The sequence below is a fragment of the Hippocampus guttulatus genome, chromosome 20, assembly GCF_054856545.1.
Source record: "Hippocampus guttulatus isolate MCC_2025c chromosome 20, RoL_Hgut_1.0, whole genome shotgun sequence".
NCBI classification, from domain to species: Eukaryota; Metazoa; Chordata; class Actinopteri; order Syngnathiformes; family Syngnathidae; genus Hippocampus; species Hippocampus guttulatus.
In genome coordinates this window covers 5,827,063-5,849,197 of record NC_141280.1, presented here as the reverse complement: position 1 = coordinate 5,849,197, position 22,135 = coordinate 5,827,063, and the positions used below count along the sequence as shown (strand labels likewise).

General features: G+C 46.3%; 1 protein-coding gene across 6 annotated transcripts in view; it reads right to left on the bottom strand.

Moving 5' to 3' along the window:
• The window catches only part of LOC147187727 (nesprin-1-like), a 95,189-nt gene that overhangs the window by 63,018 nt on the left and 10,036 nt on the right, over positions 1–22,135 (bottom strand). For all 6 annotated transcript variants that reach the window (XM_086099619.1, XM_086099617.1, XM_086099620.1 and 3 more), the window contains exons 2-39: positions 20,388–20,449; positions 15,534–15,629; positions 14,942–15,025; positions 13,698–13,718; positions 13,516–13,608; positions 12,927–13,108; positions 12,599–12,795; positions 11,961–12,088; positions 11,687–11,743; positions 10,850–10,957; positions 9,920–10,057; positions 9,641–9,793; positions 9,445–9,557; positions 9,213–9,381; positions 9,030–9,126; positions 8,385–8,590; positions 7,835–7,999; positions 7,475–7,627; positions 7,138–7,281; positions 6,818–6,988; positions 6,587–6,745; positions 6,346–6,510; positions 5,833–5,967; positions 5,175–5,336; positions 4,879–5,087; positions 4,427–4,526; positions 4,093–4,257; positions 3,853–4,020; positions 3,528–3,692; positions 3,256–3,396; positions 3,013–3,173; positions 2,794–2,950; positions 2,240–2,467; positions 2,060–2,158; positions 1,783–1,970; positions 598–721; positions 350–516; positions 113–266 (exon numbers count right to left, since the gene is read on the bottom strand). In XM_086099619.1, the coding sequence (XP_085955745.1) occupies positions 113–266; positions 350–516; positions 598–721; positions 1,783–1,970; positions 2,060–2,158; positions 2,240–2,467; positions 2,794–2,950; positions 3,013–3,173; positions 3,256–3,396; positions 3,528–3,692; positions 3,853–4,020; positions 4,093–4,257; positions 4,427–4,526; positions 4,879–5,087; positions 5,175–5,336; positions 5,833–5,967; positions 6,346–6,510; positions 6,587–6,745; positions 6,818–6,988; positions 7,138–7,281; positions 7,475–7,627; positions 7,835–7,999; positions 8,385–8,590; positions 9,030–9,126; positions 9,213–9,381; positions 9,445–9,557; positions 9,641–9,793; positions 9,920–10,057; positions 10,850–10,957; positions 11,687–11,743; positions 11,961–12,088; positions 12,599–12,795; positions 12,927–13,108; positions 13,516–13,608; positions 13,698–13,718; positions 14,942–15,025; positions 15,534–15,629; positions 20,388–20,449 (5,384 nt within the window). The remainder of the gene's footprint in view (positions 1–112; positions 267–349; positions 517–597; positions 722–1,782; positions 1,971–2,059; positions 2,159–2,239; positions 2,468–2,793; positions 2,951–3,012; positions 3,174–3,255; positions 3,397–3,527; positions 3,693–3,852; positions 4,021–4,092; positions 4,258–4,426; positions 4,527–4,878; positions 5,088–5,174; positions 5,337–5,832; positions 5,968–6,345; positions 6,511–6,586; positions 6,746–6,817; positions 6,989–7,137; positions 7,282–7,474; positions 7,628–7,834; positions 8,000–8,384; positions 8,591–9,029; positions 9,127–9,212; positions 9,382–9,444; positions 9,558–9,640; positions 9,794–9,919; positions 10,058–10,849; positions 10,958–11,686; positions 11,744–11,960; positions 12,089–12,598; positions 12,796–12,926; positions 13,109–13,515; positions 13,609–13,697; positions 13,719–14,941; positions 15,026–15,533; positions 15,630–20,387; positions 20,450–22,135) is intronic.

Genomic DNA, 22,135 nt, shown 5'->3' with positions numbered 1-22,135 from the left:
GAACCTGTATGTTTGAACCTTAATTTATACACATTTCCATTGGCTCAATAAGGGATTATTATTTCAACTAGAGAACATTCCATATACAAACAAACGACAACTAACGACTCACCTTGAGCTCTCTGAAGGCACTATCGAGATCAGCCACATCAATCTGAAGGGAACTTCTCATGACAGACAGGAAGTGCTCACTCTTTTGGTTTAATGTCAAAAGAGCTTCGTCGAAAAGCTCCAGCTGCGACAAATGACTCTGCAGCTGCTCGCGCCTAAAACAAGATTGAGAATCAAATGTTACGTGTATAGTCCTCGGAAGTACAATGCATGAATCATTGGATGAAAAGTCGATTGCCTATGTGTGATGTTGCTCTTCAATGAGACGTATCTCTCCTGAAGTTGGGTGAGCTCGTCTTTCAGGTCTTGGACGCGAGATTCGGGTGCAGATGGGTAGAGGCACGAAACGATATGTAACAGACCCTCGAGTAGGGCGTCACTGGAGGGGGTTTCGGTCTGTACCTCCTGCGGGGAAAAAAAAACGCAGCAGCTCAGTTGAGACAGCAAACGGTTGACACCCACGATGGAGAAATTCAAAACTCATACCTGGATGCGCTGAAGCTCCATCGTGAGCTTCACCTTGTCAACACAGAGCAACTCCTCAGCTGGATCACACACGGACTCGCAATCATCAAGCCAGCTTTTCATGGAGGAAATTTCCTTTTCAAATCTGGGGATTCACAAAAAAATAACATCATACATCAAGACACAAGAGCGCGTGCCCATTCGAGTTTGGCATCGTGTCAAAAAAGCACAATATTATCCCGTATTTTATTGTAGCCACGCATACAAATTTAACAGTTCGGAAAGAGGAAGGTCACTAAAATAATAATTGTTTAGCACTCCAAATACACTCCCCCACTTGCCCAAGCCCGATATACCATTTGACAGGGTCGTTATTATTTTCCTCATGAATAAAACAAAGAACGCAGAAGACCGGCTCTTGTGGAACACCAAACAATGGTAACAAAAGCGTGTTATGAAAATAGAAATAAGGACGGCCCGGCTGTGCTACAGACAAGATGCAGTCAAAGATAAGCCATCGCTCATTTGGGGAACAAAATGGAGGGAGGGGGATTGAACCGAAAGCAGTAAACAAAAGGAACTACAGCGCTCATACAATAGTAATTAGATATGTGGCAGAGAAACAGTCAGACGGTAAATAATAGGCATCAACTGTCTAGTCAAAATTGCTTTTCGACCAGATTTCTTTCGCTGAAGCACCACACTTCAGGTTTTCTGCACCAAAAGTAATAAGCTAGTGAACAATTACAATGGATATAAAGTCTACAAAAAAACCTGCCCATAAGGCAAGTTTGGGGAATAAAATGTGACCCAAGATTTTGTAAAAAATAAAATATAAAAAATAAAAGATAGACCAAGATAGCCTCTATTGTCAGTATGATGGCATTGGTTATCAGCCTCTGTTGGTTAGCGGTGAAATAACGAGTTTTCCGTCCGACTGCATGTATTAGCAGGGTAGTTAAGCCGCTCTTAGCCATAAGTCATTTCATTCCAACAAATATTCTGGTTATCTTCACGGGAGCTGTGACAGTTTAATTTATGACCACTTTGACAGATGCTCATGCCTATGAATTGAGTTCAAGGCGACAAAAGCTGTCAAAACAGTTGATAAATATTCATGTTAGCCTCAAAAGTTAAAAAAAAAAATAAGTAAAGGGCATTTTGGCTAAAGAAATCTTATCTCGGATAGGATATTTGACCAAATACCTTTGCCAGAGGGTTAAAAGGCTCTCAAATGTTGATTGTTTGTCTCTGGCCTTTTCCAGTAACTCTCTTTGCAGCTCGTGGAGGTGAGGCACCTCTTGCTCCGCCTTGCCGCTTTCTCCCAGCCTCCTCAAAGCGGAACACAAAGTCATCAGTCTGGGCTTCAGCTGCTCCACTGACTGGCAGACTTCCTGGAAGGAAGGACAAAATACACCCATTGTCAGTCAATTGCTGAGTAGATAAAGTGCCTATTTTATTTTATTTTTTGCACTTTTCTTACCATGTGGCTCTGTAGGTTCACGTATGTCTGTGATGATGACGAGCAAAGGGCAACAGAAGCGTCGAGTTTCTCTTTGAGATCATGCATCGTTTTCTTGACCTAAAGGCAATAAACACACATTCGTGATGTCCAAAAAAAAAAAAAACACAGCCAGTCATTTCTGCTTATGGCAACGAATACCTGCTCCAGGTTATCGCTGCACCTCTGACGATAGGAGGCGCTCTGGTTGAGCTGCCCTGTAAGCTGCTCGGTTTTCTCCATCAGTTCTTGCCAGGAGCGCCTCATCTGGACGAGCCGTGCTCGAATGCACCCGGACTCTCCAGGGGTCATAAACCTGAACAGTGCCTCGAAGTCCTCCTCCATGCGGAGTAGCGACAGACTTCTCGCCTCTAAACCTTCTGCCACAGCCTGGAGGGATGGAAGGAGTTCGTACGTGGGTGTTTGCAATCTTCGCATGCAACATAAAACTCCATTTCCCAGAAGATTGACAAGGTTATTACACGGAGATGAATTTTTACATTTCCTTTGCTATTATCAATTTACAGACTGTCAGGACTGACTCCATTTTACATAATAGGTCAATGAAACGCAATACAGTTTTTCACTGTCACTGATGATTGCCGGTGCAAAACCTGAATAAAAATGGTCAGACATGATTCATAATTTCGTCGAAAGATTTGATTCATGGGACATCAAAGTTTCCTCTGGATTTTTCACAGAATGGTTTACAACACCTCGACAGTGGCGATGTGTTTGTCCAAGTGATCTGAAGGTGAGGTGAGCTTGATGGCATCGAGTGCTCTCTGGTTTTCATTGATCCATGCGGAAAAGGTCACAGACTGGTCGTTACAGCGCTCCCATGACGAGCACGTCCTCTCCAGTTGGGCAACGCTAGAAGAAAATCGATCACTCAGACCCGCGATACTTTACATGAATATCACAATGTCTCTAACTTTTTGTTGAGGTGGTCTTGAAGCTGCTCGACTGCTTCCCTGGTGGACTGGGCCTGATGGAGAACGGCAATTTGATTCTTCGCCCCGAGCTGAAGCTCCGCCGCCTCCTCGAGGAGGACGTCTGCTCTCACGCAGCAGTCTTCGAGCTTTATGAAAAGTTCCTTTGGTCAAATAAACACAATATTAGATAAGAAATACTGAGCGGAGTCACGATGGTCATACCGAGTCGTACAAAAACACAACCTTGGTGTGGTCCAGTTCACTGCTCGCGCTGTCCAGGTTGTTGAATACAAGCTCTCTGTGTAGCTCAATGGTAATGTCACTAAGAGACACTTGAAGTGTTTCCCAGTCGGTTTCAAAGTTCCGCCAGGAGCTCAGAGTGGCCTGGGGGATCAGAGCGCCATTAAAAAACAGCGCAACAATCAAGAGCCGGTTCAGCCCGGATAATCCCGGCTGTCCGTGTGTGGGCAAATTGGTAGTACAAATGATCATGCTTGTGGAAAAACCCACACTACCTGCAGGCTGTGCTCCTTGGCGCTGAACTGGCCGTCCGCTTCTCGGACTCGTTCCTCCAGCTCGTGCACGGAGCGACTCAGCGCCTCCCCCGCGTGGAGCTGCTCAGAGTGGGACACCAAAAGGTCCGCTTCCCTCCTGAGAGCCTGGAGTTGTTTTAGGTGTTGCTGTAATGCAGATGTCGCAACACGTTGGGTCTATTTTTGCTTGCACATTTCACAAAAAAAGTGCAAGGTGAACCTTTCTAAAAATTTGAATGGACAGGAGACGGGAGTGCAGGACAGACGAGCATCACTTGTACTTTTTCATAGAATTCTGCATCCACACCTGATGGATAAGAAATAGCTCCTGGGCTTCGCTGAGGTCCTCAGCATCCAGAATCCTGCTCATCTGCTCTCCGGCTTCCTTCCCAGCTCTCAGGATCTCCTCCAGAGCGCCGCGCACTTCCTCCCTGAGCTCCTCGAACAGGAATGCACCTGAGCCCTCGCCGCCTCCCTGCGAGTAAAAGGAATGCAAGGGAGGTCAGACCCAAGTGCGTCAATAGCGTCAGAAAAATCGTGTGCACACCTGATACAGCGAGGACAACAGCTCCTTAAAGTCAGCCGAGAGTTTGTTCAGGGCGCTTTGTTGTCTTTGCGTCTCCACTTCAGAGCTCACATCAGTCAGGCTTGAGAGACGACTCTTAAGCCATAAGAGGCTCTCCTCTCGGGCGTCTCCTGCTTCTCGCAGTGCCTGAAATGAATTGAAAAAAAAAATAACTGGTTATTCCTACGAAGCTCCACATTATTCCGAGGCCACAAAAATAACATTTCGGACGCACATTATTTTGATATTGTTCCCACAAGTAAAAAATAATAATAATAATAATTCCCCATGTCAGGGCTGTATTCCGCATGCTCACTTGCACAGTGGCATCAACTTCCCCCCAATGTGTGGAAGATCTTGCCGTCTCCTTGAGGTGCCTCCTCTGAGATGAAAGCCAGTCGGACAGCTCACAAAATCTGCGCGAAGACAAATAACTTTACGGCACATTCTCTGAAGGGTTTGAGTGACTGAGATTTTTTATAAGGTGACAGGAGGGCTGAATAAATGTGAACCAGGGAGAGACTTTTTTTCATTTTGCTTAAGTAAGTTGAATATGTAAATGTATTTTTTTTACATAAGTATATATACTTCTATTATACATATTTTAGCAAGCATCATGGAAGTTGCCATGTTTGATTTGCTTTCGCGGGCCACAAAAAATGATGTGGCGGGCCAGATCTGGCCCCCGGGCCTTGACTTTGACACCTGTGCTATAATGGAACTACAATTATCTTTTTTTTTTAAATAGTTTTTCAAGTTTATGCACACCTATCATTCCATTCTTTCCACTTATCAGGCTGCTTCTCCAGTTGGACGCCGGTGCTCCTGATGTGCTCGGCGATGTCCTCCACAGCCCTCCGAGTGGAATCCAGCCTCCGATAAGCCGCGTCGTTGTCGGGCAACTTCTGACACAGATCCTCCATGTTCCTAATTCGCTTCTCGCACGCAACCAGAGGTTTGCGTTCTCTGAAGAACGTCTGCGGACAAGAGCGAGGGAAGCGTTGCTGAAGAGCGGAATCGTCCCCCCCCCCCCCCCCGTGGTGTCTTAACCGCTCGAGGCTCACTCGGTGCTCTTCGATCACATGCTCGCTGGTGGAGGAGTCAGATAAGAGGTGGAGTTCTCTGTCCAGCTCTGATCTGCACTCTTGGAGGACGACATCTATTTGACACTGCTCTACTGCTACCTTTAGACGCAGCAGGTGAGATGGTACCTCGCCTTGGATGGCCTGCGACACACCGTAAAAACCTTTGTGGGCGAGGGTTGTTGTTTTGTTGTCACTCCCATACAATAAAATACATCCGGATTTATATAGCGCTTTCGCAACAGCGTGCAATCTTAACCCCTTTTCCCTCATACGCTTTGTTGTTTGAAGCAGTTCTAGATGAATGAGAGAATCAAAGTGTCCTTTCACCAGTGGACCAGAGACGTCATGCTCAAAATGTGCACACATCAGCTACAAGCTAAGAGGCTGTAGCGTCCATCACAACATAACAACTTCATTACACACGTTTCCCAACCTCTTATGAAAGACTTTCCGACCACTAATTTTAAAGTTGATGTTCCAGGAATTTATGGAGAGAGTTCCATTATAGTGCCATGCACTTAAAAGACAAAGTAGGAGGCTCTCTCGGTTAATTGAATGAAGTATCTATTATGTGACCCCCCCCCAGAGTTCAATTTGAGTAATTAATTTGAGAGCGATAGCATGTCAAGCCCTCGACCTTCCAGTGTTTGTGCAGCTTGCGGACTGTTTCCTGCAGCCCCCGTTGCTCCTCTTCTGGTAGGATGTCAGTCAGCTCGTCACACGCCTTCAGGAAGACGCTCAACACGCGCTGGTCCAGTTGGCTGAAAAAATCCTGTATGACACAAGTGAAAAAGCCAAACAGTTGGGAGAGGGACTTCTTACGCCACATCAAGTTAAAAGGCAAAGACGGAAAAAGCAATGATGTGGGCAATGATGTCAAGGCATCACCTCAAAGAACATCCGTAGCGTCCAATCGGATTGCTCGGATGTCACAAAGTGACGTCACAGAGTGTGCGATTTGTAGTGCGGACTGATCGCGACATTTGTATGCGACTATTTTCTATCCATTCGGCAATTTTGCAAGAGTGTTTGTGCTTATTCAGGTCACGGGTGGGCAGGGTGCGATTCGAACTCTCAACCTCAGAACTGTGAAGCAGACCAGTCAATCACTGCGCTGCCTTTCACATCAAATTTTTGGATGTGATCTCACCGTGTGCTTCCTCAGTAATTCCTTGGCATCCCCCGACTCCCCCAAGCAGTCCTGCGCTCTCTTCAGCACTGCCTCCAGATCCTGTCTGGACTCCTCGAACCTCCTTCTCAAACAGTTGTTGGCCTCTTCCCGCCTCCTCCACTCCCCGACCTCCTTCAGCAGAGTCTTGAGAGGAAGGAGAGACACAGAGCGCGTGAACAACATTTATATTTTTGGGCTGCATGATGTTGAAAATTCAAACCTGTGCCGAGCTTTGCACTTCGGCCGTCGTCTTCTGCAGCAGGCTGGTGTCCAAGTTTCGAAGCGCCTTGCTGTCGGAAAGCGCCCTCTGCACCGTGTTGTGGTTCCTCTCGATCACCGCCAGACATCGTTTGCAACTCTGCTGCTGGTTCAACAAGTCCTGAGGACGTTTTGGAAATCGTCGAATTGAGTGGCTGCGAGTGTTTTAGTTCAACCGTGTCATCGTACAAACCTGCCACTTGTGTCTGTGCAGCGTCGGGCTCAGTGTGTCTGCGTCTCTGGCAGTAATACGACCGGCCCGCTCCAGAGCTTGATAAAAGACAGAGATGTGTTCCTCCATCTCGTCCAGCAAAGGCATAAGGGCGTGGCATTCCCTTACTAAGACGGGACAGCGCTCTCTCACCTGGAAATAAAGAATGGAAAAGGAAGAGGTGAGGTATTCTTGAACGAGGTGGGTGGGTAAACCTTTGAGCTCAAGGGCCACATTTGATTTTTAAAATGAACAGTTGGGTCACGTCATTCATGAAAGAGATAAAAAAAATGAACACTTACCCGACTCAACTGACCCTTCGCTTTTGTAACGGCAGCGACGACTCGGGCGGCCTCGTCGGGCGGCGCGTCCTTGGCGAGGAGATGAGCGCTGCGGCCGGCCAGCTTGTACTGCATCTCCATGGCGACGAACTTTTGCTTGGTATTCTAAAATGAGAGGTTAAGGTATGTCGGCATTCAGACATGGCGCGTGACTGTCGGACATCAAACAGAGGCGTAACGAGCGAGTGCGTTGTCAAAGCAGATGTGGCGAAAATATCGAGGCACCTCAATTACGTCTGCGGGATTGTCGGTATAATGTATTTATAATGTATGTACATGTATGTGTGATTTTCCCCACCTCCACATCTTGCAAAAAGGCTCGGACACCGAGGAAAGACACTTGGACCGGAGCGCTGAGCCTAGCCTCTGCCATATTCAAAAGTTCTGTCAAAGTTGACATCGCCTTTAGATGGTCTTTTCGCCACTTTTTCAACTCGTCAACTTGGCCATGCTACAATTAAAAAGGGAATAAAGGAAATGAGCACGGACCGAATAGGACCTCGGGGTTCATCATTTTCATTGGATGATTGATTCAAAGGGTTTAGATGTGATCGTATTGGTGCTTAGGGTGCAAGGTTTCCTGCGGTTTTGAAAATGCATGACACTGAATTTTGCACTTTCTGGACAATGATCTGGGTTTCGACTCTTTTGTGGCTACCTGTTTCACCGTCAGGAAAAGCTCTCTCCAGCGCCCGTTCAGAAGAAGCAGCTGCTGCTTGAGCTCATACGACACAGTTTCGCAACACGTCTCGATAAGAAAATTCCCTGCGTCGTTCATGGCGGCGTGCTGATCCATCCAGTAGCTGAGATTCCTGAAAAACTCCTGGAACGGAAAGCGTCGAAAAGATGAAGAGACAAGCGGAGGCGAGTACGGAAACAAAGCGAGACGGTTTAAAAAAAAAAAGCTTACGACTTAGCAAAAGAAGCAGACATGCAAATGAATGGAAACAAAGACTCCAGACAAGTGCAAAGAAGACAGCTCATCAAAAAATAAAAAAAGACAAAGCAGTGGATTTAAATGAAGAAACAATAACGGTAATTAGCTGACGAATCCGCAATGGGGATGTGACACCCGCATTGGAAAGGCAATGCGATAACCGAAATGTCCTCAATGCGCGTCAATGAATTTGTTCCATGCTGACTTGGCGACTCCCCGCAAGACACCGCTCGAAAGCGAACTAACGTGGCTCCAGACTTTTTTTGCATACCTGCTTTGTGTTTTGCGGTTGTCTCAGGGCTTCCTCCCCGTCCTCCAGCCAGGCTTGGAAAGAAGCCACAGTGGAGACGTAGCGATCCCAGTTGGACAGGACCTCCTCCAGCATGCTCCTCACGCTGCGCACCTCCACGGAGAGGCTCCTCCACTGGGCTGCCACATCCCGCACTAGCCGGGACACCCCCGTCATGCCCTCGTCGGCTGCAGGGAGGAAGAGACAAGTTGACCTCAAATCTGGACAACCCAAGGTCTAAAGTGAAGCCTCGGGTGTCCTCCTTTCTCTCTCGAGCTGACCTTTTCAGCTCTTGCACGAACCCTTAAAAAAACGTAATAACAAAGCCGGCACGCTCGCTCAAGTTTTTATGCCCGGAGACGTGCTAAAATGGAGCAGAGTCCCCAAACTAGCAAATGGGGGAAATATTTCCCACTGGGCGAGTGGAGGAAACTCATTTAACTGTTTCGCCTGCAGACGGCGAAGCAGACAGCTTCACGTTGATGACAAAGGGGGTGGGGGTTCGGGGGGGATGCTTTAAATCATAAGGGGGGCACATTTACCTAAATACAGCAAGGTGACCACATTTTCATTTCATCTATTTCTAATTCAAACAATTAAATCACGACAAAGCGATTCTTTCCTCACCTGAGCTGTCAGCGCTGATGTAAACCTCCCCAGCACTTTTCAATGCCTGGTACAAGGTTTTGTAATTTTCAAAGAAATACTGCTTCTCCACGAAAAACTAGCGGAAACAAGACACACAAACAGTTTGTAAATCCAAACTTTGAGCAAAAACGGTATGGATAAGACAATTGATTCCGGGCTGACCACATAATCGCGTAGCATCTGTTCCACACACTCTTGTCGGCCGTATTTGACAATCCAGGATTTGAGCTTCGATTCCGCTTCTGTGAGAAAGGCCTCCATGCGATGTTTGTGCTCCAGGAATTCCAACTTTGCCAGCTGGATGCTGCTGGATGTGGAGATGAAATTCAACCTGGGGGGGAAGGAGAGTTACTAAATTTCTAATTTGGTGTGTCTCTGAATGTGTCTTCCGAACCTCTCGGCCATGTCTTGTAGCTGTTCAGGGGGCACACAGACACCCTCGATACTTCTGTCCTTATGGATCCTCCGGAAGAGCTGCTGGTGACCCTCGAGGCTCTTCAACACATCCTTGTCAAGCGAAAAATCCACATTCAAAACTAACTACACGTCTGTGTGTGGTTTCGCTGCAGCGTTTGGCATTGTTGGTCAACCTTGTGTCGTTGCAAGGCTTTGCTGACGGTTTGGTCGGCTTGTGGAGCGCCGCCATCTTGGCGCAGGGCGCCTTCGGTGTGGTGCAGCCAAGCCCCGAGTACATCCAAAGGAGCGGGAAGCGATGTGTCCAGCAGCAGATGCCAGTCCAGGAGCTTCAAATACAACAAGATAAATAGCACGTGACTGACTGATAGTGCGGGTTTACATAATATCAAATATGAAGGCCGTCTACATGACAAGTCTTGACTGATGGGAATTGGTCATGCGTGTTTCCTCACCCTGTTGGAGACCCTTTCCCAAACTTGTTTGACCAGAGCCTGATCTACTGTCAGCATTCCGTCCTTCTGGGTGGACTTTAAGCAATCCTCCACGTGCTTCCTCCGCATTTCCAGCTGCACACGCAGACTCTTGAATAACTGCACAAAATACATACCGTGTGCCATGTTGTACTGTTTAAAATAATAATAATACATTTTGTTAAAAATCAAGGTATTATTTGAAAAAGTATTGTCACTTTATGCAACTTCAGTCGCAATGTCATGAGAAATAAGTTGTACCATTACAACATTGTGATCGTTTTTGTCTCTACAACAACTGTTTAGAAAAAAAAAAACATTCATTTTCTCGTGACGCAATAACTTTATTCTCCCAACACAAAAATTCTCATCCTATTGTACCCTTTTATGTTCTTCGCTCGTGCATAATTGTCCTTGACACGCTCCATCGCAGTTTATGGTCATCACTGTAAGATTCCAACATTTGCTCAAAGCCCCTGCCATATTATAATTTTATATGATAACACCTTTTTATGGAACTGTACTTCTTTAAACGATTTTCTTTTCAGTGGCTCTAATACTCTTTTTTGACAAAAATAACTCTCCATCTATGCCACTCTGAAAACATCCCAAGTGTTTTTTCCGTGGATCGTGCTTATCAAGTTTTGATCCAAACCTGTGGCTAATTGGCTGTGAACGCCCCGCCGAGTAAAAGGCTCCAATGCGCACGGAATGGGGATAGCCCACACCGCGATGAAAACACCACTTGTCCGCTGGCTTGGCGCAATAAGCCAGACTGGAAAAAAAAATGACGGGGCTGTCATCTGATCCCCTCAATGTAATGCCGCTGCAGATTAAGCTAATAATGGCGGTGCCTGTCGCCAGTGCGCCCATTCCAAACCTCACACGCGCGCACAAAGTGTCCACACTAACCTGGTACTGCAGAGCGAGATCACCCTCAGTCTCCTGGGCTTGTTGCGTGTCTCTCTCCAGCTGGTCCAGCCACATTTTAAACTCCCTCAGGCTCTTTCGCTGCTCTCTCTACAGGAGGTTGACGCAGTGGGTGGCGAGGGGTGGGGGGTGGAAAGAGATGAGGGGGAATATGGATATGGAAAATGGGGACAAGTGGAGAAATGAAAAGCAGACAAAGACAAGCGAAGAGGGATGGGGGGGGCAAAGTTGAAGGATTGATGAGATGATGGAGGCGGGAAAGGATGAAGAGGGTGACGAGTGGTCCCGTTAAAAAAATGCATGGCTAATCCTGTGTTGGTTCTCTGTTGGACAAAATGTCAAAACAGTCACAGCTGGCAGAAACACTCTGCTTAAACAGACTAGTTGGTCTCAGATCCCCGAGCAGCATTTCAAGTCGCCATGACGATAATACTCTGTCTATTCAGCCTTATCACTTCTTCCCGTGGAAAACCCGCTCCCACGCTTGATACTTAATGACAGCTTAATCTTCAAACTAACTCTAGACTGAACATCTTTATTTTGTGCGGCACTTTTACTTTGCGATTACTCATATCAAAACAATGCTCAAAAAATGAGCTCACTATCAGATGCAGCAAGTGCCAATGCCGGAGGCTTTCATTGTTATGTTAATGTAACCAAGCGGTAACATTTCGACCAAATATGACTTCTTGTCATATTGCAATCATAGCTCAGAACACCCGCAAGCTTCATGTGATATGACATCAGGTAGCATCGCATCCGAGAGCGGCGTTTGGTCGCGGGAGAGATGGAAGGATGACGTCAAACCGCCTCCCCTACCTCCAGCATTTCCTCGATATCACGAGGAGCGAGGAGCTCACGCCGCGGGACAGGCGCCTGCACGACAAGCGGCGAGACAAGGACGGCGGTCAGCACACGAGCGAGACACGATGTGAGGCAGAAGCAGAGACATACGTGCAAAGCCGGGACATCAACAACGGGTGTTGCACGACAAATATGCATTTGGGCTTCAAATGAAGAACGCCACGGTTCACGTTTGGTGGGAAAGACAAGGGCCGCGAAGAGAAAATGAGATCACCGTGACAGCGTTTACCTCCTCCTCTTCTTCTACTTCTGCCGCTCGTCCCTCTGAGGCGCCACGCTCTACGTCAGGATGATGCCTCAGGAACTGGGCCACGTATGTCATGATGGATTTCTCGTCCGGCTTGTCCACGTCCACGTCTGACAAATGACACCCGGGGGGGTGGCGGACATCAAGCAGATATGAAATCAACCCTTCCGCGCTTGGGAGCCAAATCGTCTTTGGACTATTTTCCACAGTCTGCGAATGTCATGGCCTAATGAACCTCAATTACTCTGATGTCAGGCTTGATTTGTCAGCGTTTATTCTGGGGGAGCTGGCATGAGCGGGCACAGATGGTTGGGCAGCATGACTGCTAATGTGATGTTCAAGCTGACGCCCATCATTTTTCCTCTTGTGTTTATTCAACAATTGATTTTTTTTTTTTTTTTGATGGACACAGGAAAAATGTGACTTTTTCAACCATTCACTCCCAAAGACGTTTTTAAACGTCTTTTCAGACTTGGTCTAGAATTGGCTGGGACTGAATGAGTTTTAATTTGGGCCAGTTGGTTCGACTAATTTGAAGTCAGACAAATGTTTGTGGAATTAAAAACAGTGATTAAAAAAAGAAGTTACAAGATTTTAGGGATCAAGGAAATGTGACATACCCTCAGGGTCGAGGAGTTGTGCGATGCCCAATTGTGTTTCAGCTAACAGAAAAGCTTCCTGCAGATTTTCTCGGTTGCGGTTCTTTCTTGAACGCTCCATGTCCACTAGATTGGGCTGAAGGGCATGGATGATGGCAAGGAAGGCTAAACCCGTTCGCCAACTGGGACCAAAGTCTTTCACCTCGATTCCCAGACGCCTAGCAAAGAGGGGACGCAACTGAGCGTTACCGTTGAATTTTATCACGGCAACCATGACAAAACAAACAAACATGACGCCGAATTGGGGGAGCGACTGTACTCGGTGTGGTTTAATCGGCAGACTACACACTTGGTAGCTGTCTGTTGGACCCATCTGAGGAGAGCCTTCCTAGCGCTGCCCTGTACGGGGGGCAGGGGCTTCTTCTTAACGGGTGGGCTGGCGTTGTCGGCGCTGCTGGCGGAGCCGTTCAGTGAGGAAGAGCTGGCCGACGGGGCCTGGATTTCTGGGAGACCGCAAGTCAGCTCCTCGATCTGAAGGGGGAAACGAGAGAATAGAACATAAAAATCAAACAGTCCGTTAAGTGCATCGATATGCTATCAGTATGTGAACGTACTTCCTTTATCTGTATTTTTCAACAACCTCGTGGCTACATGTTGTGTTTGCGCTCCGTAGAGAGTTCAGTCACTTTTATTAAGCATATGTGAAAAACGCCCGAGGTGGCGGCTGCTCTCATCCAGCGTGGACGAATTGCAAAAATTGATTTTGGCAGATTTTCTCTCTTTTCTGTTCCGCTCGATTAGCCTTTATTTTTTACTGCCCTTGAAAAATATGGATGGTGATTATATCTCCATTTTTTAAAAAAAGCCTTAAATTCTGGTCTCCAAGACATCGCCGATGCTAATTTGCCCCATGAATTGAGCACGTCGACTAATTTTACCTGGAAATAGAGGATAATAGTCCACACCAAACCCAACACAATTGACGGTCGACCGTCAACGATATCTGTTGAGTTGATGTTCACCAGCTTGATCTGTGTTCAAATAAAGATTGTATTGTATTAAAAATAATAATAATACACAACATTGCAATGCATTACAAACAAACAGAGGCAGTACTAACCGGTGATCCCCTGTAGGCAGACTAGAGAATAGAAAAAGAAAAAAAAAACGTCATGAGAGGCACTCTAGATGTGTTTGATGAAAGATGGACGCCTTGTTGAGCATGTGATGACAGACCCCAGGCTATGAGGCATTGGAGACCCCCCCCCCCCCGGCAATGGGCTGTATGTCGAGATCTGTCGCGATCCATTTTCAATATCCTATCACAGAGCTTATTACGGAGGCGCCGTAGCACAACAGGTGATCGTTTGGTAATAAGCAACACTTCGAGTGGGTGAACATGGAAGGTGTAAAGCCGGGGTCGTGCGAGGGCAATCTCGGGGGGGCAGGAGGGGGTCAGTGTGGGGATCCTGATAAGAAATGCATGAGTTCATAATGGAAAACACAGCAGGTTGTTTGGGCAGCATTGGGATAAGGACACACCTCGAGGCTAAGAATTTTCAAGAAGATGATCACAAAAAAAAAAAAAAAAGAAAGAAAGGGAAGCCCTATTAGACCTAAAAAGATTTTCATAACTTTCATTTGGAAATAAAAATTAAATATAATTCGACAAACGCATGCATGCACAAAGACGTTTGAAGCATTTCGCACCCAGTGTGTGTGTTTACATTTAATTTGAAATTTTGGATTTCACACACAAACACACACACACACACACACACACACACACACACACACACACACACACACACACACACACAAGGAGCCTGCTGACGTCTCATCTCCCGCTTGCAGATTACTGGTGTAGGATTTATGGTTTAACCCTGTCACACTTGAGGAAGAGGGGAAATCAATGTCCTCGCAGACGCCTGCTCATGGCTTTATTTGGATATCCGAGGACGAGACGGGCATGGGTGCGCGCGGGAGTGCGGGAGGGAGGATTCCTTGAATATGTCTGACTAATCTCACTGAAGGCACCATTTACTGAAGCGGTTTGTAATTAGTTTATGTAATTGTGCACATCACGCTGGCAAGGGAGAAGAAGAGGACTGCCGAGGACTAAAAAGCAGAATTTTTTTTTTTTCCTGTATAGCGGGTGGGTCCCGATGTGAGAGGCGGAGTCAGCGCGAACCCAAAGTCTGACTGTATCGACTGATGATTTCAGCAGGTGGAGATAAAGGAAGGCGGGGAGGAAAGAAGTGAAAGGTCAAGCTTATTTTCCACGTTTGGCACCCATGGGGCAAACGCAAAAAATTGCCACGAGGAGGAGCAACGAAGATAAAAGAAAGAGAGCATCTCTGCTACCTTCCTGCCCTGGAGGAAGTTGAGAGCGGTGCCGATGTTTGCTACCCAGTGGATCCTCTTTAGCTTCCTGCTCTGCTCACATGGCTACAGGGAAGAGCAAGACAACAATGGGGTTACAAGGCGCAACAGGGTGGAGGGGGATGCGAGAACAGAATGGACAAAACTGTGAAATTGAAGTGAGTGGTTTTTTGTTTTTTTTAGACGTTGCAGTAAAATATCCGAATGAGAAACATAAAATACACCAGTGAGAAGAGATCCATTCAGTTGCCGCCCAATCCAAACTGCACCCTGATCAATAGACCACAGATCACTTGGACCTGAGGCAATACTGTATTGACACACGTACCAAAAGCTATTTGTGTACGTTTACGTGTGTGTGTGTGTTGCCAAACTCATCCGTCCTTGTGAATCTGCCTTTTTTTCTATTCATTTAAACATCCGAAGAAGCAGCGATCAATGCGCCCATTTCCACGTGGAAGCGGACGATGCTCCACGTTCACATGCGCTTCGCTAGCTCCTTAAAGATTAGCCGATAGGCAATCACGTTTCATGCGCGCGCTCTCACATCTCAGCGAAGGGACTTGAGCCTCACCAATTTTTGGCCGGAGAGGACCTCCAGCAGGGCGAGCAGCTTCACCCCATCCTTGATATCCTCAAACAGGTCGGTCACGACGAGAGGTGGAACACGCTGTCGAGACAAAAGAACATAGCAAAGAGTCTTTACTGTGTCGGCCTTTTAATACATGACCAAAGAAGGTTGTGCAGATCAAACTTTTGAACTCTAAAACTCTGACTGAGACATTATGAAAGCTAGACTTCCATTCGCTTTGAGAAAGTATGTATAAAAGCTGTTTTTTTTCCGGCAAAATATCCTGGCTTAGTGATAAAAAGTCCAAGTGCGACATTAGAAGACATTCATTTAAACAGGAAATCCTCCTATGGATGGACCCGGAGCCCCCAAAAGCATTTTTTGTCTTCCCCATGTGGCGTTTTGTGTGCGATAAGTGGAGTCAGCAAGGGGCTCAACGGGCTCTAAGTGGGCTCTTCAAATCCTAAAATATGCTGATGATGTCAAACCGGATCCCGTTCTCATTGACTCCCGCGCTAACCTCGCAGACTGTGGAAGGGGGGGCGGGAAAAAAATCCACATATCTCTGTTTTTCGCAAACGCCACATCAAGGATTTCTCTCAAGAGTCACATGCTGGCGGGGTGGGGGGGGGGGGTGCGCTTTCAAGACGGAAGGGGTGTTCAAACTCGCCAGCCATTCACAGGAAGATTAGCGGAGGAAAAGGATTGCGTGTGTGCGCGCGTGCGTGTACCCATCAAGTGTATGTGCAAGAGGGGGCATAATCGAGCAGAAAAAGAGTGGCAGCGAGACAGATGAGAGAGGACAGAGTGAAAAAAAAAGAAAAGCTAAAGCCCCCCAAGCCTCACATTCTACAAAATTAATTAGTTCAACGCAGTTAAGGCTTTTTTTTCTAATGTCATTTCGCGGCTTTGGTTATTAAAACACACAGAAAAGCACGTGTGACTCCTTCCAAAAGACACCACACAAGTACAGAGGGTTAAATCGCCCCCCCCCACAGCCCCCTCCCCTCGTGGGGTAATTGAAGTTAAATTTAGCTTTTGGTGCTTGATGATCCCCAGGCTAATGAGGGTATTTGGGGATAATTACAAAAATAAGAAAGTGATATTCGTTTCCTCCGCTGAGCCACACGAGCTAAGACGAAAAAGAAAAAAATAATAATCATAAATCAAGCGTCTTAATGAGCTAATTACACATGAGTGTCTGGTGTCATAATTGATTGTGTGCGGAGGTGCTCGGGGGGATGCGCGTGTGTCGTCTTCTTTAAGTCCTCAAGGTCCAATAGTGTGGAGATGCGGGGAGAAAACGATAAAAAGATTTTCGAAAGTAATCGAATGTACAGCTTTTACTTTAGAGGCCCAAGGAACTATTTTTGGTCACTTCAAAAGCGGTCCGAATGTAGGCCACAGACCTCATTTTGTTTTACAACGAAGGGTAAAAACCAATATTATTATGTTGCTTTTATACTGTCTATACTTATCGGTAGGTAGACATAATGCCACCTCGGGTTAAAATTTGCTGTGGACTAGTGTAATACAGTCATACCTTGGTTTTCAACCATGATCAGTTCCAGAAGGCTGTTTGAAAACCGATTTTTATGGAAACCGACACCGCGTGCTTAAAAAAAAAATCTTTATTGAACACGTCTGCTCACAATGGAACACTACACGAGGAAGCGTCACTTCCTCGTTCACCCGAGGAAGCGTCAGTTCCTCGCGTAAGGAAGGCGAGAGGAGTCAAGTGGCGCATTCAGGTGCGCTCAGTTTGGTCGAGTAACGGGCGTAATCCAAGCCATTAAAAAAAACTCGAATTTTTTGGTCGAAAACCGAATTGGTCAATAACAGAGACGTTCGAAAAACGTGGTTTTACTGTATTTTGATTAATTACATTTTATTTCTATTCATCCTACCTTTTCCCCCCCATTATTCATTCATATCATATTTTGGCAACATTTCAAAGTGGTAATATTTCTCGACTAATTCCAGCACAGAAGTATAATTTTTCTCCACTGAGATGAGATGAGTGCAGGTCCAAACAAAGAGTTGGCTGAATGTATGCATTATTACGACTATTTGGGCCTGAATCTGAGGGGCACCCTGTGGGGATGCACACCTCTGCCAAAGCCAATTTTAATGGGTTCTTGGACCAGGTAGTTGTTTTTGCATAATCTTGCTTTACACAATGGGGACCTGTGCACAAGGGAACCTCCGGCAGCACAAAAAACAGAGAGTGCATAATTGTAGCTTTGCGCTGTACCCACTCCGATATACTGCATGAACGACCGTGAGACTTTATTTTGACAACTTGAAATCAAACCCATTTTTTCTGCTGGACACAAGCAGACAAATTCCCGTCATTAGTCCTGTCAGTTTTATGAGTGTAGGTTTTACCTTGAAAGATTTTGACTCCAACTGTACTTAACTCATTCAGTACCAGCCAATTCTGGACCAAGTCTGAAAAGACGTTTAAAAACGTCTTTGGGAGTGAATGAGTTAATCGAGCGAGTGTTTGCTTACGCAACATATTTTTGGGGAGGCTAATTAGACGCCGTAACCCCCCCACAGACACTTTCCAGATAGGGAGCTTCACTTGGCAGTGTAATCTGAGCGAAAACACTTAAGTGTACTGAAGCTTGTTTACTGAAGAGACGCCTGAGCGACGACGAGACCTCTGCCGCTCACGCCGGCCATTCGGTAATTAAGCTTTAACCGTCTCAGAGGGGATTTGCCGGAACGCAAAGTTGGGAGCTCACTCGTTGGCTTCCATCCTCCTCCTCCTACTCCCCCCACCCCCACAGTCGACCCAAATGTCACACCAGTGCCATGCAGGGTGGGGCTGCCTGATACTAAATTAATCTGAAGAGCGAAAAAAAAAAATTCTATGGGTAAACGCAATTAAGATACAAGTGCAGTATGTAAACTCGACGCAAAAACACATCTAATTTATTACTAAATTATTCATAGTATTAAAAAATAATAAATCTCCACATTTTGTACTTTCGTGAGAGAGTGCGCGTAGACTCAATAATGTGACCCGTGAGTGTCTTAACTTAATCTGGTGAACCACAAAGTGTAATAAGATTCATCCGTCGTCTTAGTAAATTGGCGGTTCTCACATGCTGAAATGTCTTTTGTTATACCTGTAGAGTTTGGGGAGCGGGTGGGTAAAAGGGAACACCCCCCCCCCACCCCCGCCCCTCAAAGCCATGTCTCAACTCACCTAACGATTAATCACATAGCTTTAGGCGCTGAATTAAAGACCTGTGATAACTGGTTGTGGCCTAATCATCTCCATAGCCGAGGGCACCATCTATCCCTCGGAGAGCCGAGTTCAACCAACTGTTAAAGCTCCTCTGTCTCTTTCATTGCGCACACTTTTCTTCTCCTCCAAAAGCCTCTTACAACTAAATGCCGTTTCCAGGAACTTTCTTCAGGGGGCGGGGGGGCGCTCGGGAGGGTGAGCGCATCTCCTAATTTAGAAGAACTCCATTCACCTTATCTTGCTGTCCATCAGGGGTTTTTTTTTTTTTGGAAATGATATTTCACATGACCACTCAGCATATCCATGGCAACACCGGGAGGAAGCAACCAGGGCAATCAACTAGAGAGGGAGACGTGCGCTTTTGGTTGGAACTATGATGGATATCAGCCACAACATTAGGTACAGTACAGTAGATGGTTTGGCAGATACTTTTATGGAACAAACGGTGACAGAAGTGCAATGGCGAGTATGACGCGTTGGTTAAAATGGTCATTATGATTTGACAGTCGTGCGCGATAAATATCAAATGTCTAAAATAAAAAAAATTATCAAAATCGGCCCTCTCTGGCTCCATTTTGTGCCTCTAATTTGATATGCAGAACATCATCACCACGCCGGAGGCAAAACAACCAGAGACAGAAGGCATTCATTACGTGTTGTCACCACGACCTGGCGCCAAATAAAACTTCAAACCGTGAACATTTAGGACCCTATTTTCTAGACAGGCACTTTTGTGCGCTGCGTAAAAAAAATAATTTAAAAGCGCATTTCCATTTACCCCAAAACGGTACATAAATAAACCATGCGTTTATGTTTGGTGTCATTAAAAATTCAAGCAGTTTCTATATATTTGGCTGTGGATAATTTCCCGCCGGCGTGATCCCAAACCGTGAGATTTCATATTACGTCAAGGTTTATTCCCCAGGGGGGGGGGGGGGGGGGGGGGCGCTTTTCAAATGAATTTTCTGCACCGCGTCACCAGGGCTCAAGGTCTCCTCAGCTGCCTGAATCCAATCGGAAAGAATACTTTGTGTCGCAGCGTGACGGACTTACCTTGTCTCCACATTTTGGAGCTGCTACTCAAGTCCCATGCGGTTAAACGTACAATAAAACAATGACACCCCCCATAATAAAGCCTCCTTAGTATGTAGCCGGATCAGGGGCAGATGCTGAGTGAGAGTTACAGTTTGTCTGAGCTTATTACGTTCGAAACGCTTATCCAGATTCCATCTAAATGGGTAAGGAGGACCTGGCGGGTTATCGACACTTAAATGACAAATGTTAGCTTCCAGGAACAAAGAAGTCTACTCGGTTAATTGCTCTCATGTGAAAGCGGTAATTAGAGTGAGTGTAAAAGCTTTTCCTCGCAGCGAAACGAGAGTGAGAGAGAGAAAACAATAAGAGGCGTGTGTTTGTGCGGGTGGTCTTAACTGCCTGGCATGCAGGCCCCATGACCGGCTCAGCAATGCGTTTTGAAAATGGAGCAAATGTCCCGAGCAGCGCACAAAGCGCTGAGAAGAATGGGCAAGTTGGATTGGGACGGCGGGAGCGGCGATGCAGGCGCTGCTGCTGGCAGAGGGAATCGAACGCCATCTTACCTTGGCCAAGTGAGAATTGATCCATTTGGTGAACGTCCTCTTCTGCACAGACTCCTGCTCGTCTGTAAATCACAAGACTCAATGTCACCGTCGGTCATCGACAAAACAGGAGATGGGAATACGATTGTTGGCTGGAGAGCTTTCACATTAAAGCGAGACCAAAATAGACATTCAAAGGATGGTTCGAAAACACTTCTTGACCCCACCAAAAAAAAAATACTCTTCTGTGTACTACCTCAAAATGACTCAGCTGGACATTACGACAAAATATCCTAGCATAGTAGGCCCGATGTTCGTTGCGTGCGGATGGCTAATCGGACATCTCCACTGCAAATTCAAATACATCAGTGCACAGTATATGGCTAAACAAATACACTGCACACGCACCCAGAGACAGAGTTGTAGACTAACGCGAGTCGAATGAAGTTTGACACCGTTTCGTCCGTGCGCCACCACTGCAATATCCTTGAGATACCATCAGTGAAAGCCGAAAGCAGACAGGGAGTTCCTCCACTTTAATGAATAGTCGGGAGGATTTGATTAAAAGACAAGTTGGTTAGTGGGTCACCGAGTACAATGGGCACTCAGGTGTGTGTCTGCGTGTGGATAATTTGTCATTCATAATGCAGATGGGCACATTTCAACGAGCCACTGAGCAGGTCCCTCCTGGATGAATTTTCTCTCTTGATCTGATCAAATATTGATATGTGGTAATATCGGAAGGGGAAATGAGAATGATTTCGGCCACTTTAAAAGAAAGAGCATGCATGACGGAGGGGAACATCGGCGCCTGTGTGTGCGGTGCTGTCAGCTCGTGGGACGAGGTGACTTTGAGATCCCACTGGCATCCATTCAATATGTACAAAGGGGGGGAAAAAAAAAAGGCAAAGCTCAGCAAGCCAGCCCGCGAGCGGCATTTCAACACACTTGATTAGCTTCTCAGGCGGCATCGGTCTGTATCATTAGTCTCATCAACGGCGGCCGGCCCTCTTATCTAAATGAAATATCATTAAGGTCTGCTTGGTTGTCCTGGCGGCTGCGGTTGCTGCGGTAACAAAGCGTAGCCGCAAATTGGAGGAAGTGGAGGTACAAACCGGTTTACCTCATGGGCAAACATCTTGATCAATAGAACATTGTCTTTAAATGAGTTGAAAAATCCTGGCAGAATTCAATCCAGAGGTCTGCAGACAAACTCTTTTTTTTTTTGTTATGTCGTTTTAAGCCACTCAAAATTTCACTCAACCATCAATTCACATTGACTTCCTTGCAGCGGAATGCCAATACCAGAGCGTGGCGATAAAGCACCATTAAAATGGTTTGCCAACTGCCAATAGAGCTCCCAGAAGAAGCCTAAGAAAGTAATTAATTCATACATTTGGAACACATTAATTGCATTTCCATTCATTTCAATGGAGAAAGATGGTTTGTGATATGAACGTGGTCATGTAAAAAAAACAACAAAAAAAACATCACCGTTTTTTTTTTTGGTCTTAAATCAATTTGGTCATGCGCAAGCAGACCACTGCGTGACACAACTGAGTAACACGGCTTACGAATTGTGCAGTTTTTGAGCTTCAGTGCCTTGCTGAAGGGCGCCTCCAACAATGTCTATGCTGCAGACTGGCATCGCTCCAGTGTCCCCTTCTAATTAACATCAGCATAGCCCACAGTTGGTCTCAAACCTGCCACCCTGCCATCTCTTAAGTCCTTACAGATGGGGCTCCCGTTGCACCCCCCCACCCCCACCC